The sequence below is a fragment of the Ptychodera flava genome (genome assembly GCF_041260155.1).
Source record: "Ptychodera flava strain L36383 chromosome 23 unlocalized genomic scaffold, AS_Pfla_20210202 Scaffold_23__1_contigs__length_28996876_pilon, whole genome shotgun sequence".
In the NCBI taxonomy this organism is placed as follows: Eukaryota; Metazoa; Hemichordata; class Enteropneusta; family Ptychoderidae; genus Ptychodera; species Ptychodera flava.
This window is the reverse complement of record NW_027248277.1, coordinates 27367492-27389150: the sequence shown is the minus strand read 5'-3', so window position 1 is coordinate 27389150 and position 21659 is coordinate 27367492. Positions and strand designations below refer to the sequence as shown.

At 37.6% G+C, this 21659-nt stretch overlaps 1 protein-coding gene and 1 pseudogene across 1 annotated transcript in view; one reads left to right on the top strand and one right to left on the bottom strand.

The window, feature by feature from the left end:
* Window positions 1–21659, top strand: part of LOC139123704 (ubiquitin-conjugating enzyme E2 Z-like) — a 585434-nt pseudogene that overhangs the window by 408736 nt on the left and 155039 nt on the right.
* LOC139123887 (DNA ligase 1-like) overlaps window positions 1–21659 on the bottom strand; it is a 122969-nt gene that overhangs the window by 42232 nt on the left and 59078 nt on the right. The window contains exons 6-7 of the mRNA XM_070690038.1: window positions 18079–18288; window positions 14378–14466 (exon numbers count right to left, since the gene is read on the bottom strand). Coding sequence (XP_070546139.1) covers window positions 14378–14466; window positions 18079–18288 — 299 coding nt within the window. The remainder of the gene's footprint in view (window positions 1–14377; window positions 14467–18078; window positions 18289–21659) is intronic.

Here is a 21659-nt window from a genome sequence, read left to right as displayed (position 1 = left end):
TTTGATTACATCACACATAACGATGTCCTCACTGCCTCTAGTGTCATGATGGCACGTACTATACACATGGTTTGGTGGAATTTTAGAAATGGTATGGGATCGGGTATGCTGTTGTAAGCAGCCATTTCGTATCATACAATGAAACAAATTAATTTGCACAAGAATGCAACCATATCACGTTTAAACAAAATCAGTCCATCGAAGGACAGTGACCTATGTTTATGTTTCAAAGACACCAAAATTGAAATCAAATGGCTGTCTATTGACCATACGGATCATAGCACAAAATTAGTAGACATGCATATGTATGCCATAGGTACTTTATCTTTGTACCAAGTCTCAACAACATTGGATAAGGAATATTTGCATATGATTAAGCCTCAAAGACATTAAGAAATCCAAAATTACCACCTGGCAGCGATATTGGGGAAAAATGACCATCTGGCAACCATATTGGAACATGTCATGAAGTACATTGACATGTATATGTATGCCATAGTGCATGATCTTTGTGCCAAGTTTGGACAAAATCGGTGTAATGACCTTTGAATTAAGCTTCTTGACATGCAAAATTCCAACAAAATGGCAGTTCTGCAGCCATATTGGCTCCTATCGCAAGGTTAATTGATACATACATATGTATGCCATTGTGCTTTGCCTTTGTGCCATGTTTGAACAAACTCGGGTCAAAGACATGAAAAATCGCAACAAAATGGTCGCCTCAAGCCCATATTGGATCATATCGCAATATAATGCAACATGCATACAGTACCAGAATCACATAACTTGTAACCGCATTTTGCGGTATGCGGCAAACATGCGGTAACTGCGCGGTAGCATTGTTCTCTCCCGCAAGGTCTGCGGTATCTATTGTTTCATGCCCACTTCCCATTGTTTATTGCCGCAAACACTGCGGCAACGCGTTTGCGGGAACTCACTGATGCCTCAAAACATGCGGCAACAGCATGCGGCAACACACTGACAACTCAAATGCTGCGGTAACACCTAGTTGCGATCGCATTCTATTGTTCTAAATGTTGAAACTTGTGCGGCAACTGAATGATTGACAGCTTCAAAACCACAGCTGAAGAAATTGCGACTCTGTAGGCCTACTACAAACCAAATATAAATGCAAATTTGAACTTCACGGAGTGGTCAGCTGTAGGCCTACACAGCAAGACAGGAAAGGTGGCAACTTAGCATGCTATTCACAGTAATTGAGCACAAATCGCCAAAATTGTAAAGGGAAATATAAATCATGTCTTTCTCTTTGGTACACAACACAATAAATAGCCTATCACTGTAAAATATTTCTCTGGCTGGGTGGGCCGGGTGCGGTATGTTGCGAGTTTGAATCCGATCGATAATTTAATAAATTTCTTAAATAAAGATGACATCGCTGATCTGAGAGAGACGTGATGTCGAAGAGAAATTTATTCGATGATTGTGACCATCAGGTGAGTCACGGTCCGGTGGTAAGTTGATGCCACAACACATCGCAGAAGACATGTTTTCTATTTTTCAATGCAAGAAGTGAATGCCGGTGAACTCGGAACTGATCACTGATCTGTACCAGTCATTTCAACTTTAGTGGTTGGTATATGCTCAAATACAGTTTTAAAATTTCCACAAGTACGATCCACGACTAAAAATGCAGAATTTTTGTTGAAATAAAGCTTTCCTCATTTTCACTCATAAATTATCGTCAACCGATCATGACACCCGTTCCATAGCTTCATGTTTGTATCATGCGAGGAGGTGAAAAATGACCATGTACTCCCTTGTGACCGCGTCAAAGTTTGTGGAGATAATGTAGGATTAGTGCTATAAAGCCTTCAATGACAGTAAATTGCGAACAATAATTCTACAGACGCATTTATTTCTCTTCGGACGGGTGAAACCTCAGGCACCCATGCGCTGCGTAATCTGCTTGATTGATCGATCGTGAAACCATGGAGGTAGAAGCTTCCTACCTCCATGGTGAAACTAACAGGGAGTCTGTAAATACAACTGGTCATCAGTGTAGTGCTAATGGCTTTCCTATTTTACATCGTTTGTCCTAACTTTTGTCACTGTCATTCAACAATCTGTGGAGAGACTGTGCTCTAATACTATAGAAATATACCGCCATGGTAATATTTAGAACTGTCGTATCTCCTTATGTTTCCCGGTCGGACAAAGACGCCTCTATGACAGTACGGTCAGATAAGTCCCCGCAACCTAGTATAGAAAGAATTGTAGTCTATACACAACGATGTGCGCTGTGGCATAGGCAGTTACCCATGTTTGCGCTTTGAAATGCCCGATCGGACAGGTTTCGCAGTTTACGGTATCGAGACCATCTTTGTTCATAGACCTTAAAAACGGATCCGTTTTTAAAGTCTATGCTTTGTTACTATTGGAAATAGATATTTTGGCAATTTTACTGTGAATAAGTGGCGACTTTTACCTGTATGCAATAGACCTTGGTGTTCCGTTAACGGCAATCGAGAGCTGGGTACATACTGAGCCAAAAAAAAAGCAGTCTTGGATTTTAAAATCGCTTTTGTTTTCGCACAACGAGCCTTCAAAGCGTCAACTTGACGAGTTTTGCATAAATTATCAGCCCTTGTTCACGCTTGTCAAGCTGCAAGCTGTATCTTCACTTCCAGGCTTTTTACCGGAAGTTAAACTGGCTCCCAGTCCCCTGGCTTTTCTCGGAAGCTAAGTTCCAAAAAGTCATGGTAACTGCATAGCTGGCCAAGCCAGGCGATCATCCCGCGATCAATCCCAACTGCCCTACAACTTAGCCCGACGGTCTACTGATATTTAATCTTCAATTTACTATATGTTTTGATATGCCCACAGACTTGGAGCCGGTCTAACTGGAAGTTTGAGAAACGGTCTTTCAGACTAAATATATTCATTACAGGTGAAAAATCTGGCGCCAGAATTGAAAAAGTTAGTGTTACTTTCGCCGAATAACAGTGTACACGACCCATATCTCCTTGTAATAACCCCACATCAGTTGAATTTTTTGGATTGTTTGTCTTTTTTCGAGATTAAATTCAAACTGTAATTTCTTAGAACTACGTTTTCTTCACCCCAGAATTGCATACGTTCTTTGAATTCGGGCTTGTAAACCCTGAAGATCTCTGCGTCGAATATTTAAGCTAATGCTAAGCAGACTTAGAAATAATAGTTTAATGGCCGGTCTGTACGCTTCTTTACAACGATTATCGTGAACTCACCAAATATTGCAAAGTCAGCCGTGATTCCAGTCTCATCTGTCCCGTGTGAATGGGGGTTCAGTACCCAAAACACGATTAAAAACATCGAAACGTAATTATCTGAGTGAAGATGCCGTAAATGATCTGATAGTTATAACCATGGAAGGCCCAAAACTTTACGCATTTGACTTCAGAGCAGCGACGATAGAGTTCAGGCAGCAAAGAGATCGTCGGAAGTTGTAATCTAAATGTAATTAGTCAGAAACGAATACCGTCGTCAGAGAATAGAACAGAAGAGTATTAAAGATTGTAAAACTCATCCAAAAAAATTGTCACTGCTGATGTTTATTGAACACTTTATTCATTGACTTTTGAACTAGTTTTCGATATGGCGTATACAGCTGTTTTATAAGTGCTTACATGTACGCATTTTGATACATTTTACGCGAATAATAAAAACATTTGCGTACAGCCTTACGCAGGTTTGAATATCCTAACGGAAGCTCTGTAGAAACCATTTATTATCCCTCGTAGAATTAATAGGAAATAACACAGCAAAAATAATTTACTAAATTACTGATCGATTTTATGGAAGACAATTCACGCGAGACAGTTTGCTGCTTGGAGACTGCTTCAAAGCACAGGTAGATTGTGAAATTTTCTAGGGTCCCGACATCGTCAAAAGTTCACTCCTAAGCTGTTCAATGCTGTATATCACTAATACATGTAAAATACTCAAACAAGTCGGACTTTACTCATGTGAAAATCACTGTCAAAGTGGCCGGGATTACATGCGATAAGTGACATGTCCACATCGCGACCAGCCGCTCGATAAAACGCGCCTGGGAAGTTGACTTGCATGTTTCCTAAAAAGTAGTCTTTGCACACATAGGGAACCGGCTGGGGATATTCATCGTCGTAATAAATGTGCCTCTTTACGGCAGTAGCTCAGCGCTACCGTTTTGGCGTAGGTCAGCGGAGCAGAAATTATGCTGTGGCTCGCGAGAATGGGGATATGGCGATTTGACGAAGTAGCTACAGGCCCAGTCTGGCATGTTTATGGAAACATCGTGTGGGCATGGCACTTAGAAATCTACGTGGGACATTCATGCCACGCTGCTTATTACAGTGAACAAGGAAAGACAAGATTTTACAGTCATAGTCTTTTCGAATTGTTTCAGAGCGGTCGGGTCGCCGATTACACATCGCTATGTACATGTTACATATGTGAACAACTCACGTACCAGACTTGTTGCAAAGCATCCGGCCCTGACTATCTTTCAGGAGGGGACGTTCACTTTATCTCATAATAATAATTAAAGAATGAAAAAATATGGACAAGGTCTGGTCTTTTCAAGTTTTAGTTAAGAACTGATCAAAATCCTATGAATTGCATTGTCACTGCGATTTGCGGTTGAATTTCTTTGTGACTTGGCAACGACATTTTTGCATTACCCCTGCTTTTTACCACTTCGTGAAAATGGTATCACCCATCCAACGCTATATGTACGTGTATCGATCATTATACAAAGAGAACGCATAGAAAAAAACGACGCTCGCGGTCATGGGTTCAAGGACATTCACAAGGAGACATCCTCTTCGAGTCTGTCACGGATATTTTACTAGTTTGAAAACTTATAAAAGCCAGTGTTCGAAATTCGTGGGCATTGCAACCACCCACCCAGGACAGGTAACTTGAAAAAGTTGTCTTCCCGGGTAAAACTAACTCGTTCTGAGAGATTATACCTCGCAGATCAAATGTAGTAAAATTAAAATACAAAACAAATAAAACTACCAGCAACAGACACTGTGCTCTCCATTGGTTTTATGTTCTGTTAGAAAAATTACAAATTTGGGTAAAAAAATAACAGTGAGCACCAAATAAATCCAAGAGAATGGTGCCCCGTCAATTTATTACATTTTAAACCACGTGTCCTTTCTACTCAGGTCTTGAACGGGAGCGCTAGCGACAAGGAAATGAGAATCAACTTACATCTCAATAAAATTTGTTTGAAAACCTAGAACTTGCATGTTTTCCTTTACTTTTTTCACGTACGACTTTGCTCCTATGTCAACGTGATGGTACGCTAGTTTATATCTTATATCACGGGTGGAGGGACTGTGGTTATATGAGTCCGTACCAGCTAAGTCAACGGTAATAATGTTGTAGAAAATTGCAAGTGATTTCATCGGCGAACTGATTTTGCTTATAATTCCGTTTTATTTGTCAGTGAAAAGATCTGACTTGATGTTTCCGAGGTAGCCGAATTGGCGTACTATCTTACCGAGGCGCGAAGGCCAAGCTTGTCTGTCCAGTGTCCGTTTTTAAAATTATCTGAGCGCTCACGCATGCACTGTGTTCAGAGAAGTATTACACAGTGGGACTAAACTGGTCACTAAAACGCTGGATATTCATTCTCTGTGTGGAACAAAAAACTAAATAATTAAATTTAACAACCGACATGTCATTATGTTGAAAAATCCAGTTCCGAAAATGAGCAATATCGCGGAAGTATTGATACCGTCATCAACTACGCAACCTGTCAGATCGGGCATTTATAGAAGCAAACATGGCTGCTACGCTCAGAAGTAAGCTTATTAGCTTGTGTCTACCGGTATTTCGTTGCCGCTACGCAAGACGCAGCAGTGTAAAATACAATTATGGGCTTCGGCAAACGGAGGCAGGTGTATGATCGTGCTGCTGTAAGGTGACTCTATCCGACCGGGGAAAGATCACGAGATACGACAGTTTTAATATTACAATCGAGGTACACCTCTATTATATTACGAAGCACCGTTGCGTCTCTCTCCATGTGTTCGTGAAGGGACGGTATGTCAATATTAGTTCAAAGTAAAGAAATTCTGGTGTGAGAAAGTCATATCGATGCGATGTGCAGTGATGTTTTTAAAGACCTATACTGAGCAAGCTCCAGAAATAAATCTAAGATTAATTGCGCCCCTGAAGTATGTACGATTGCGTCGTTGTGTGCATTGTTACGTTGTACATGATTTTTGTGTATTCGTTTCGGGAATTATCAAAGTCGGGAATGGAATATGCATGGTCATGAATGTCCGAGGCAGCTCATGAATGTGCACTTATAAAAGTACATGAACATTTGTTCTCCCAATCACATGAAGGCGCGACTTTGCACAATTTTTAAATATCGGATATTTACAATCTAGTACCAAAGTTTGACATATCGACGTTTCCAGGACTGCGGTGAGATTTCACCACCTCACAGTTCTGGCCAAACCCGACTTCCAAAGACTGACTCTAGCTTCGATACTAGACGATACTAGATTCTGTCAAATCGCAAGTAAATATCCGATATATATCGGAGATTTAAGCCCTTTATAGATCTAGCTAAGCCAATCTAACTTCGATATTGTATAGTCTAGTAGCCGTAAATATAGGATATCATATAAAAGTGCAATGTCGCGTCGTGTCCTCCCCAATCAATCTAATTGTTTAACAGCATGTACAATACTGCATTACCAGTAGAATTACGACATTGTCTTCGCTGTAACGTTTGCCGACAGTGACAAGGATAAGTTATCTCCGTCCGAGTGTAAGAGCACTATGTCATTGTCACGTACTGTAAAGTGACAATGACATGATACATGTCAAGCAACTGACAAGGCAACCTTTTCAGAATACATTCCTCTACAAAATTCAGAGTATGTTGCGTCACCACTGAAAGCGTTGTTGACAGCCAACACGAGATTACATATCCATCGAAATTGCCTTGGTTAAAATCGAACAGCAAAGTGGCGTAAAACCTACCTATGGTTGATTCCGCCAAAGGTAAATTTCGTTAACGTTCACATTACAATGAAATGCTTCTGTCATGATCTCAAACAAGGGAAAAGGAAGAAGATTTAAACCTCTTTTGGTGAGTCATTTTTAGCGGATTCATTTTAGAAGAAATATTTATCACTGCAGTTATTTTCGAAATTACTTTAATCACGGTCCTCCACAAGTTGTGGAGGGACCGTGCTTTAATCGACAATATTGCCACTTTTATGACAACGTTATGTGATCAAGGTCATGCAGAGTCCAAAGGTCATGGCGGCCATGCTTTTGCAATGACGATGCGATCTACACTTTCTCGATAATTTCGCGGGTTATTTATCTTACTTCTCGCCAATGTTTTCGACCTAACACGGTCCCTCCACGTGGAGGGACCGTGGACCTAACCATATGACATGCATTGCATTTACAACTATCGCGTTATTTTACTCGAATGAGAATGAAATCGTTGGGTTTTTAACAATACCGTAGCCGCTACGTGCTACCTCTCTCCATATGGTGCGGAATAAATGTGACTGTGAGACCGTATTTAGTATCGATTCGGCCCCTTGACAATCATCTGCTCGACAATTAAGCCGCGAACGAGTAACAACTTACAACTGCGTAGATATGGGGTTTTTTTTCGTAAAACGAACTCATCAACTAATCACTCCGTTTTATTGTGTGGTGTTTATCTTAGGCATAACGCAACTTCGGAATGATTATAAGAAAGGAAAGACGAAAAATACAAGATCTGGGTTTTCGTAATTGATTTTATTCCCATGATAGCTGTTATTTCTTGGTCTTTTCATTATATGCCTGTGTAAAAAGGACGAAAGTGGTTAAAACAATAATACAGTGATCGAATAATAATGTAAAGTTTGTTGCCAGACTTCGAACTCGCATTTGTGATTTCATTCAGAATTAACAACGCAACTCTGAAATTGCCGAGCCATTCCCTCTATGTTTGGAAGTTCCCTTTTAAACATTTCGTTGGTATTGCAATCAATGATAAAGAAGACGTAAAATGTCGTTTGCGGACATGACATGCTCATCGAAATTGCAGGAAAGCTGGGTAAAGCCTGCCTATGGTTGATTTCCGCCAGAGCAGAGGTAAATTTCGATTGGATTCAAACATGAATTCCATTTATACCTGTCCGGTTATTGTACTCAAATGGGAATTAAATCGTTACGTTTTTAACAATAGCTGATACATGTAACCTCTCCGAACGGTGCGGGATAAACGTGAGACCGTATTTAGTATCGATTCGGCCCCTTGACCATTATCTGCTGACATCTATGCCACGAACGAGAAACACTTACAACTGCGCAGACATGAGTTTTTCGTAACAACGTACTCATCAACTAATCACTCTGTTTTATTGTGTAGCGTTCATCTAACGCATGACGCAACCTCAGAACATCATGAAAAAGGGAAAAGACGAAAAATAAAAGATCTGGGTTTTCGTAGTAAATTTTATTTCCTATGCGAGCTGTCGTTTCGTGGTGTTTTTTAATCCTATGCCTATGTAAAAAGGACGCAAGGGTGAAACAGTAATACAGTAATCGGGCAATAATACATATGCACACAGTGTAATAAAAAGCTCGCAGACACATGAATGAACAGTGTTTCTGTTCATTTTGTCAACAATACCACAACTGTACATGCTACTTCCGGTATTAGCAATTACTTCGTGGCATCGGGCCAGACCATTCGATAATGATTTTCTCGTGGACATGCACAGTGAACAACGCATGGTCCAACTCGATATCGATAATGCAATGAGTTTAGCTGGGCAGTTTTGGAGCAACAACATATAATCAATCGCTCTTTTCTCTAAATGTTTGCACTATTAAACATTGACTGGGCAAAAAGTTGCTACATTTTATGATAGTAGACGAAAGGAATTGGAGCGTCAAGAACGTGACAAAAACGCGAGGTAATAGGAGTATTGTATGTACATTACGAAGGGCACTTTTGACAATCTTTCCATTGTGAGATGAGCTGCAAGGGTCGTGTTTTCGACGCGTCTCGGATGCGTCTTGAACGCGTCTAAATGCTATCAAAAACCAGCCGAGTCTGAATGCAAGTTTTGCTGTATACTGTACATTACCGTACACTTACAAAGAGTACAAAGGAAAAAAATGCAAGAAATGCTTTCAGGTACCCAACTTTGCCGAGATCGCTATGGTGAAAACTTGTGATCGTGATAATAAACTCAGAGGGCGGGGCAAAAGCAAACCTTCACAAAAGGTCTGTGCGGCAACCAACTGGGGTCATTAACACCTCGTCAATTGCCGCAATACCGCACGTTCTTTTGTTGTACTTGTCGCAACTGCTGCGGGAACTATTGTTCACTTACCGCATTTACCGCAATCGAGGACAAAGAAAATCAACAGCTAACAAAAGAGGTGTTACCGCGAAGTTACCGCACCAGCAGGTAGGCCAACAGCGCGGTAAAAGCTACAAGTTATGTGATTCTGGTACTGTATGTAGGCCATAGTGTTATGCCTTTGTGCCAAGTTTGAACAGAATCGGTTGAAGGATGTTTGAGTAATGGTTCAAAGACACGAAAATTGCAAACAAAATGACCGTCTCACGCCCATTTTGGATTGTATCGCGAAATAATTCTACATGCATATGTAGGCTATAGTGTTATGCCTTTGTGCCAAGTTTGAACAGAATCTGTTCAAGGATGTCTGAGTTATGGTTAAAGACATGAAAAATTGCAAACTAAATGGCCGCCTCACGCCCATATTGGATCATATCACAATATAAATCAATGTGCATATGTAGATCGTAGTGTTATGCCTTTGTGCCAAGTTTGAACAGAATTGGTTCAAGGATGTTTGAGTTATGGTTCAAAGACATGAAAAATCGCAAAAATATGGCCACCTTGTGGCCATATTGGATCGTATCGCAATATAAATCGATGTGCATCTGTAGATCATAATGCCAAGTTTGAACAGAATCGGTTCAAGGATGTTTGAGTTATGGTTCAAAGACACAAATAATTGCAAACAAAATGGCCACCTCATGCCCATATTGGATTGTATCGCAATATAATTCTACATGCATATGTAGGCCATACTGTTATGCCTTTGTGCCAAGTTTGAACAGAATCGGTTCAAGGATGTTTGAGTTATGGTTCAAAGACATGAAAAATCGCAAAAATATGGCCACCTTGCGGCCATATTGGATCGTATCGCAAAATAAATCGATGTGCATCTGTAGGTCATAGTGCTATGCCTTTGTGCCAAGTTTGAACAGAATCGGTTCAAGGATGTTTGAGTTATGGTTCAAAGACACGAAAAATCACAAACAAAATGGCCACCTCACGCCCATATTGGATTGTATCGCAATATAATTCGACATGCATATGTAGGCCATAGTGTTATGCCTTTGTGCCAAGTTTGAACAGAATCTGTTCAAGGATGTCTGAGTTATGGTTAAAAGACATGAAAAATTGCAAACAAAATGGCCGCCTCACGCCCATATTGGATCGTATCACAATATAAATCAATGTGCATATGTAGACCGTAGTGTTATGCCTTTGTGCCAAGTTTGAACAGAATTGGTTCAAGGATGTTGAGGTATGGTTCAAAGACATGAAAAATCGCAAAAATATGGCCACCTTGGGGCCATATTGGATCGTATCGCAATATAAATCGATGTGCATCTGTAGATCAAAATGCCAAGTTTGAACAGAATTGGTTCAAGGATGTTTGAGTTATGGTTCAAAGACACAAAAAATCGCAAACAAAATGGCCGCCTCACGCCCATATTGGATTGTATCGCAATATAATTCTACAAGCATATGTAGGCCATAGTGTTATGCCTTTGTGCCAAGTTTGAACAGAATCGGTTCAAGGATGTTTGAGTTATGGTTCAAAGACGTGAAAAATCGCAAAAACACGGCCACCTTGCGGTCATATGGATCGTAACGCAAAATAAATCGATGTGCATCTGTAGGTCATAGTGCTATGCCTTTGTGCCAAGTTTGAACAGAATCGGTTCAAGGATGTTTGAGTAATGGTTCAAAGACATGAAAAATCAAAAACAAATGGCCACCTTACGCCGCTATTGGATTGTATCGCAATATAATTCTACATGCATATGTAAGCCATAGTCCCTTACGAAAATTGTCTGTAGATATTCTATTGAACTCTGATATTCTATAGAAATTCTGTATATTTTATGGAAATCCGATGGAAATATGCTTCTATTGAAATTCAATTGAAAATTTTCAATACAATTCTGTAGAAAAATTTAAAGTTTATAGAATTTTAATGTGTACAGAAACTTTAAATTCTATTGAAGTTTGCTGATAATTTTCTGTAGAAAATCTGCAGAAATTAAACATATTTTTTATGGAATTTTTTGGTTCCATACCTTTTGTCGAAATTTTTTTCCTGTTTTTTTTCCGCACAGTTTACACTTTTTCAGACTTAAGTTCATGTTTTTGCATGTTGGCATGAGCTTTGATAAGAACTGAGTGAAATATAGCAGGTTTCAATATGGAAAAGTCAGTGACATTTACCTATGGAGAATTAACACATTCTCCCGTACCCTTTAATTCTCAAAAGCTATTTTCATTTACACACACGTGCCAGGAAAATGTATACAGTTTCAATTGTACCATCCCTTTTGCCATTGCTTTTGTACATTTCATGACTGTACACAGACCAACCTGACTCTCTTTGTTAGATCCTAGGTCAAGTGAGCTGACCTGTGCCTTTGCTTTGTTATGTAAATATTTCCTGCCTTTACAATGGGCTGATTATATAATAGTATAGCCACGCATTATTCATTTGAACTTTAGTCAGTCAGCAGTGAACATGGAAGTGAACATGGCTCTTGTACAACTCCAAATTCCATGGAAAATTAGGATCCGAGGTCCTTTAGCAAGATTCTAACAGTGTTATGGAGAAGGGAGCTCACTAATATGTTACAACTGTAAGGATTGACATTGTAGCATCAACTGAACTGACCTCTAAATTACGTGAGTTAAGATACACAACAGTTTAATTATGCACTTGGCTGAGTTGACAACTCAAAACTGCTAGACTGGAGAGGTAGGCCTTGCATTCATATGTGTAGGTTGCTTTATATTTTGTACTCCCTGTATGTTTCATCAAGTTTTGATCGATTGTTAATCATAATGCCTTTAGAAATAAACTACATGTATATTTACTTGCTGACTGATTTTTTTTGAGTTTTGCAGTAATTCATTGCATTGGTATCTATGGCAATATCATAAGGTGGTATTCCTTACTTAACAAAAGTTTAACACATATTGTTGTCATACTTTCTAAGAGATTGAACTCGCACAAGACAAACAAACTTCTGTAAAAGAGTGCAGAAATTAAATATAGTTCTACAGAAATTCTACATAAAAATTCTGTAGAACGTGGTATAAATTCAATAAATTTGTACGGATATTCTGTAGAACGTGTATTGAATTTACATAGAAATTCTGTAAATTCTACAGAAATGATGCAGAAATTCTGTTGAATTTCTACAGAAAAAGGGGGCCAAAACTCCATTAAACTCCGTTAATTTCCATAAATGTTCAGCAGAATTTCTGTTGAAATTCTATACTATTTTATCATCAATTTCAATAGAATTTCTACAGAGTATTTTCATAGGGGGTGTTCTGCCTTTGTGCCAAGTTTGAACAGAATCGGTTCAAGGATGTTTGAGTTATGGTTCAAAGACATGAAATATCGCAAAAATATGGCCACCTTGCGGCCATATTGAATCGTATCGCAAAATAAATCGATGTGCATCTGTAGGTCATAGTGCTATGCCTTTGTGCCAAGTTTGAACAAAAACGGCTCCGGACGGACGCACGCATGCACGCACACACGCACGCACGCACGGAACCCAATCTATAAGTCCCGCTGGACTTTGTCTGCGGGGACTAAAAACTGAAAAAATTATCCAAAAAAATACAAGCATGACTTACAGTTACAGAGTTTTAGCAATATATAATTTGCAGGAATTTTTTCCTTTTTCCTCATTTGCATATTTTGACACTGACATGTCATTTGAACAAATTCACATCTCCACCCTTGTTGCTTATGTAAACAAAATACTAAGACAATAGGTGCTGCACTTAGGAGTTTTTGATCTGGATGGGCATACATACATACACACACATACAAGCAAGCAAATGAGATGTAAATGAAACTGATTTACCTTACACCATAAGCTCTCTTTGGTATTTATACATTTACCAATGGAGAGCTAAATGAGACATTACTCCCTAAGAAATTGATAATTTAAAAACCACATGTAATCATCAATTGGAAGAGGTGATGTTTTTTCTTTTCTTAGAAACTGCATCTCACTGAAGAAACCATGTGCAGAGTTGTCTAAGAGAAAGGTAGTTTTAAAACAGATCTGGAAAAATTAATCCTAAAATCGTTATATGACAATACGGATAGTTTTCAATCGGATTCGAACCCACAACATACGGCATCAGTCGCCTAGCTGACAATATTATCGTTTCAAGACATCTCAGGGAGGATATCCTTATTAGCTTATAAAGAAACTATAGTTAGAAAAAGTCAGTTGAGTGGTTATGCAGACATTTAGATCATAATAAGATTTGGTGCAAAAACGTTACACTTATAATGCAAAATTGCCATATTGAGAGGAAGCAATATACACTCTACTGAGAAATATACACTCTACAAATTTGAAGGCTATACTACAAGCAGAACTGTCTTATATTTAATTAAACAGTATAATGAGATGTTTGTTTAAATTTATCATCATCACCTTTTCAATTCTAAATGACAACCTTGCTCAGATTACTCACAAGTAAATTTTGATAGATATCATAAGAGTGATTCTAGAGGGGGGATGTTTTATCAAAAAGGAGGGTAAAACTGCGACAGTTTGAAAGACCAAACACAATTATTCACTCACACATAAATTGGTTCATGGATATGTAGTTTGCTCGTACATGGATTCATAGAGAGTTTTTAAGTTTTTGATACGATGAAAAGACATATGTTTCATTATATGTTGTAGCAATGTAAATCTATACAATTACAGAATATCTTTAAAACTAAATATTTAATTCGGACCAATATTTAAACAATTTTCACACTGCTACAACACAAAATGATTTCGGGACCAGCGTATCAATTTTTTTAAAATTTCCAAATTCAGATCCGTCACGCAAAAGGCAAATATAAAAAAATTGTTCCTGCATGTGCTTTGTAAGAAGAAGCTCCAAACACAAAATAGTTTGTAACAGAACAACAACAAATGATACATTCAGGATGAACCTGCAAATAAACTCTTGTAATGTACTGGTATGTGTTGTTGACTAAAGAGCAACCACACTGAACTTATTGAACTTACTATATTAGGTAAAATCAATATCTCTTCAGCATCTTCTGGTTCAATGATGTCTTGTAAGACTTTAACTGGTCCAAGGCCCCCACCATCACCTGAGAAATGTTATGGAAAACAAAGACTTGAATTAACATAAAACATAGGGCCAATGTCCCTGAAGCTACTATAGACATGGATACAAATTAATATTTCCTGACTGTATGAAATTATCTCACTAAGGTCATCCTAAGGACTTGTAACCAGTAAGTTCTGTTGAATAAGTTGAGACTGTAGGTACTCAGAGAAAGCACACTGAAGACAAATGTTTTAAACTTAAGAAGTTCAAGGTTATCAAAAGCATTATAAGGAATCATGTTACACTTTCATTGCACTGTTTACACAGATTGCATAATTGCTATAATAGCACATGAGGAATCTTACAGCCAAGCTTTACCATAAAAACCATATCACTTTGACCACTCTTTTAATTGACCACTCTATTTTTTTCCTCAAAAAGTAATCTTATTTTATCCTTACCAAGTCAACCATAAATGGAAATTAGAACTTTCTCTATCTCTATTTATTTGACCACCCTATTATGACAAACTATTATGAGCAATTTCTTTTAGATAACATAAATAGTGGTTCAGAATATATCAAAGTTGGGATTCAGGAAAGTTGCCTTTACATGTTTTAATCCTCCAAGATGGTAAGCATTTCACTATGAACTGTCAAAAAAAGTTGAACTTTCTGATAATTCTACACTAAAATTATTTTGGCTTTGATGATTTCCTAATTAATTCAATTATTTAAAATCATATTAATTATTTTTTTCTGGGTGAATTGATAGGGTTTATACAGTACAAGAATTACATACAATGTAAGTCAAATTTTGATCAAAAATGACAAAAAAAATTCCTTAAAAATACACAGTTGCATATTTCATCACAATTTGAACAAATCTAAGTTGGGATGTCCCTAGGGACCTGTATACCAAATAACAAAGCTGTCTGATCAGCGGTTATGAAGAAGAAGATTTTTTACCAAAAACGCCTTTTTTGGCATTAATTTGCCTATTTTCAACAATATCAAAAAATTAAAAAAAATAGTTTCTCAAAATCATATTTTTCATCTACACAACAAATATCAAATCAGTAAGTACTGCGGTTCTCAAGATATTTGAGTGGACGGACGCCTCACAAACGGACATACATACATACATACATACATACATACATACATACATACAGACTGACGACGGACGCCGGACGGATACCCATCCCAATAGCTTCTATAGACTATAGTCTATAGTAGCTAAAAATTGGAAAGATATCAATGCCACTTTCAACATTTTAAACTGAATCATACTCTGCATAATAAGAACAACAAATCAGAAAATTTTAGCTGCTGAATGTGTTTCTAAGTAATCATAGCATGAAAGCTATATATGATTAACGATATTTAATATTTATTGTTTACTTAGTTGTCTAGTTATTTAGTTATTTTTACAGAAATTTGAGCCATCTGATTAATTCAGTGACTAACTCAATACAAAATTTTTAAATTGTATACTGAGCTCTCGCAAAAGGATAAATGTAGGTGATAGTGTGCCATAACAGATTAAAACTTAATCAATTAATTAATTAATTAATTAATTAATGGTAAAAGTTGAACAAATGATTGTATTTCTGTAGAACTTTGAAAAGAGCTGGGTTTAGGTATAAAATCAAGCAAGGTCATCATCAATTGAGATTTGACTTTGTTGTGATTAAATTGTTTCAGAATATATATTTTGGTGGGGAGCATGAGAACATAACAGCTATCAAAATGTCTTTTGTAAATTATGTCTTGCTTGTAACAGTAATGACATTGAAAAATGATGTATAGATAGACGTATAAATAGTAATATTGGATTACATGAACAAATCTCTTTTTTTACCTTTTTGTTACACCTAGAAAATATGGAACACACGCATAAAGTTACTGAGTGTGCCAAATAATGACAAATTGTCAAAATATACCCCTTTGCTGAATGCAGACAGATTATTTTGTTACCTCAGTTTGGACAAATTGGATTTTTCTGATTCAGATACCAACTTGCTTGCCTGTGGCAATTGAACACTGTCACAACGTAGGGGAAAGTTGCTATTCTTATACACATGAAAGGCACTGCAAAGACAGGTATGAGGTCCAAACTTTGTGTAACAGTATGTTTATAGCCATGCATGATGAGAGATGATAGTGCATACGGAACTTGATTTTTCGGTACAGACCATAAATTTTTCACTGAATGTTTAATCTTTTCTGAATGCAAACAGAGTTGAGGATGTGTACAATTGACAAGTATTCCAGTATGTTTCAGAAGTCAAAAACCAAAACTACTATATTTCATATCAAAACAAAAATCATGAAAACAGCACAAAAAGGTGCCTGTATCCCTTCTTTATTATGTTTAACCCATTGATATTCATGCAATAGATTATAACAATCAAATCACTACCATCTACTTTCACCCTCTGAGCGCCAAAGTCTATTTTGGTCACCTTTAAAAAATAAACTCTGGTTTGCTAAAACTTTGATAGAAAACTCTAGCCAGTGAAATGTGATGTTCATTTGGTCCAAAATTATCAAAAAAATTTCCAAAAGTTCATAAATATTAATATCAGTGTTCATTCTAGGATGTAAAAACAAGGAGCCACTGTGGGCCCCTGCTCCTGTCCCAAGGGGGCCATTTTAGAAAATCGGGGGCCGTCATCACACATGTAAATCCCTTGGATTTTCTGCAGAAAATACTATAGTATATCAAGTCAAGAAAAGGAGAATACTAGAGATCGGGGCCCCGTAACCAACCAAGCCCGTTGCAAAGTTGTCTCTCAATGGCAACAGCAAACTAATCGTTTGGTTTGATTCAATTGTTTACGTAACATATGTGATGAATTATTGATATTTCGGACTTGAACAACTGTACAAATTGCTAAGGACTGTGATTTTGACTGTGAAAACGATCATGGGCACTTAGGGCACCGGTATGATATGTCTCCTAGAGGTGGCCCCAGATCTGCGCACATCAACAATAACCATTACTCATACACTCATACAGCACGAGAAAGTAACCCGTAAGACCTAAATAGAGTGACCGATACATCAACTTTTAAACATAACTTGTATGTATTAGCAAATTTACAATCACTGGTTCTGACCAAAGGGCATACACAGCGGTGTTGTTCTATGCAAAGAACTGGCTACTCTGGAAACAAGATATGTCCGACCTAAAATGTTGCTCTTCAAAAGGACCGGATCATCTGGCCCAGCCATAGTCACTCATGAGCTATTCAGCTCTGGGACTATTTGCCCCATAGACGTGTGTACATAAGTGAGAAAAAACCCAAGTCAGGAAACAAAATGGCTGTAAAAACCAAGCCGTGTCAAATTCCGTGTCCGATTTCAGCAATCTCTGAAAATTATGTGCCTAAAGTAGAACTTACGATTTATGAAAAAAAGCCATAGGTCATCAAATTTGGCTTGGTCATATGTTGCCTTCAATGTCAATTGTAATCCAACTATGTCGGCCTCCTGTCTCATCTTATCAGTTATCAATAGTGGTTCAAATGAGTTAGGAAAACTGCCCGACCTACAGGTTTGCTTCAATCTGTTCAGGTTGTAAAGAGTAGGTATACTAAGTGAGATTCCCAGTGACTTATTTTTCATACTGCATGTTGTTACATTACCAACGGTCGTATAGATGATGTGGTTTACTTCCTCGGTGGAACCGCTATTCGCTATAACTTGTTCTACATTCATGTTTAGCTCTTCATTGCACCTTTCCCAGGATGATTCCAGTTCCATGACACTAATTGTTTGTGGTTGTCTATCCAGATGTGTCTCTTCTTGTCTGTAACCTTCATTTAAGCTGACATTCACTACAATGTTGTTATTACCTGATGATACAAATACAGAAAATATGAAAGTTAGTGTAGTATTATTATATAATCCCCCCGTATTCCGAACGAGTGTGGCTGCGTCGCGGACGCGAGTGATTCCCCGTGTAGCGGCCGTATCCCTCCGAGCCGCAGGCAAGGGGGATACAGCCGCTACACGGGGAATCATGAGTCTGCGACGCAGACGCAATAGAGAGGAATACGGGGGATTATATATTTATCACATACATAGACCCAGTTTTCCGTGAATAAACCTTTCAGGAATGATAATTACTGGGCAAGAACGAGAGGGAGTATTTTACAAGAATTCATACGCTTGTGTTATGCGGTCGTGGCTTGGTCACAGCTGACTTTACTGCACACATGTTGAGGTTAACTTCGAGCACGCCGACGCTGCTCCTATGGATAATTAGCGTCTCTCGTAGGGCTTTTTCTGTGCGAATCAAGCGGAAATAGGAAAGACTATGGATTTTTAATTCAAGGTATTTATTTGGTACTTACTGTGACATCAATTTGAGTGAAAATTCATTCATAAAATTATTGGACGTGCAAGCGGGACGTCGCGACACTCAGCCGCGGCTACCGAGAACGGGTTATTTTTGTCAATATTCGAACATCATTCAAAGAATTCTGCTTTGCAAAGTTTGTATGAAATTTTCAAAATTACCAATTATTATGTTTTACGAAATTATCGATTGTATGTTTGAAATTTAACGAATAAAATGAGCTTGTTTAAATATAATGAAGAACAGTGTTCGGCTGTGACTCAATCGGTAATAGTATACTACACAAGCAACGATTCTTGCTTAGCTCAGACGCGAGACGACGGAAGTTCATCAACAACTGGGTACAATGTAGGAAAAGTGTGTGATGTACAATATGCATGGACAAAACAATAGCTTGCACCTTTAAATGCACTGATAGCCTTGTGAACTCGTCGCTCTTGAAAAATAAAATAGCATTTCTTCTGATGAGTTTCAAGTCCGGGGTATCATCATTGCTGTCAGGAATGATGAACGCTCTTCGCCTCCAGGGCTCGACTCGATTGACTGCCGCGGCAGCATTGATCGTGATGTTGAACTTGAAACCCGTCAATATTGCTTCAGAAAACATTCTTACTGCTGCAGGGATGATTGGTGATGTCTTGGGTTATCGACTATGTTTATTATGTTGTTTGTGGACATAGACGGGGGTTCTTTTGACGAGGGAGTCAACACAAAATGTCTGTATCATAGCGTATTAAAATGTCAGTGGTGTAGAAAAATGTTTCAATCGCAAATCAACGACGAAGAAACACAAATTCATAAACATTCTAGTATCGACGGTATTTTGTATTTTACACAATATATTTTCACACTCCATATTTCCTTATGCTTCATTACCTCCCACTTTTGCATTTCAGGGATTTGAAAATAAGTTCTGAACAGCTAATTTTTTGTTTACGTTTTAAAAGTAGTCTGGGTCCCATATCCACCACATGCCGAACATGGATTCATCATAGTCATATACCTATAGTGTGACGTCATACTATAGGGATAACTGGGTCTATGTATGTGATAAGTATAATTTATTAAGTTAAGGCCAGGCAATAATTAGCTAGTATAAAAAGGATGAACGCTGTACCATAAAAATTTCAGCTTTAATGTCAAAAGTCATTCAAATGTATGTTGACGAACTTCAGTATAACCATATCAAGTAGCTAAAAAGCTACCCTATCATTAACTGTTATAAAAAAAAAAGCTCCACTGTCAGTGACGCAGAGCATTAATGTAATACATGGATGCACGGCATCATACTGCAGCTAGTGAAAAAATTTTGGAATACATTTGTTAGAAACCAAACCTGCTAAAATCAACTTCAGCTGTGCTTTCTAATGATTCTTTCACCATATTTTAACACCAAATACAGTTTACTATATGAAATGCTTACTAAATCACATTACGTATTCTTAATTCCTGTAGGTATAAAATCGTCAAAATCAGAAAATCGCCAAGTTTTTTCCATCATAAATTCGGAAGCTTCACAAAATAAGAAATTGAAGAATGTCGCTGAAACTTTGAAACGAATGATCTGACAGCTGATAGAGCTACTTTGTGGTATGTAGAGAATAACATCTTGTGACATGTGTTGATGAAGGAGAAAATCTTTCATAGCCCACTTCAGGTCAACCAAACCGAAATGGCAATAATAGCTGAATAATAATAAGTAATTGAAGAAGACATAATTCAAACATATTAAATTAAGATCATCAATAGGAACAGTCCTACTCAATTTTAATAAAAAACTATTAATTTTTGTCAAAAATGACAAAAATTGCCCATAAATACAAATTGCAGATTTCATCCTGAATTCAATATATCATATTATGATATAGGTCAAACTCTAGGAACCTGTATACCAAATATCAAAGCTATCAAACGAGTAGTTTTTGAGACAAATGACAAAAATTGCCAAAATATACAAAATTGCAAATGTCATAACAATTTAAATACATTAAATTTTGATAACTTTGAGAACATGTACACCAAATATCAAAGCCATTACATTAGTAGTTTTGGAGAGAAAAATTTTGACATAAAAATTGGGAAAATAGCCAAAAAATTACAAATACAAACAATCACTATATATTTGACAAACTTGACAGAGGTCATCCCAAGGAACATGGGTACCACCTTTCGTAGCAATCGTCCATGTTTGCATGAGATATACGATGACCAGATGGCAGGAAGTGTGTCAACTATTTACAGCCTTGATACCCTTAAACATTGAAAACATTTTGGAATATATTGTTGGAAACCAAACCTGCTAAAATCACCTCAGCTATGTTTCCTAATGATTTTTTTACCACATTTCAACATCCTATACACTTTACCATATCAACTGCTTACTAAATCACCGCATTATATACTCTTAGTTCAGTAGGTATAAAGTTACCAAAAAAAATCTTAAAATAAAACATAGGGCCAAAGTCCCTGAAGCTACTATAGACATGGATACAAAATTAAGTATTTCCTGACTGTATGAAATTATCTCACTTAGGTCATCCTAGGGACTTGTAAACCAAATATTAAAGCTGTCTGACCAGCGGTTTGAAAGAACAAGCAACTCAACAGTTGACAGAGCTCTGCTGTGTTATGTAGAGAATAACCTTTTGTGACACATGTATTGATGAAGAAGGTGGATACATTGTGAGTTCTGTTAAATAAGTTGAGACTGTGCGTACTCAGAGAAAGCACACTGAAGAGACAAATGTTTGAAACTTAAGAAGTTCAAGGTCATCAAAAGCATTATAAGGAATCATGTAACTTTAATTGCACTGTTTACACAGATTGCATAATTGCTATAAATAGCACATGAGGACTCTTACAGCT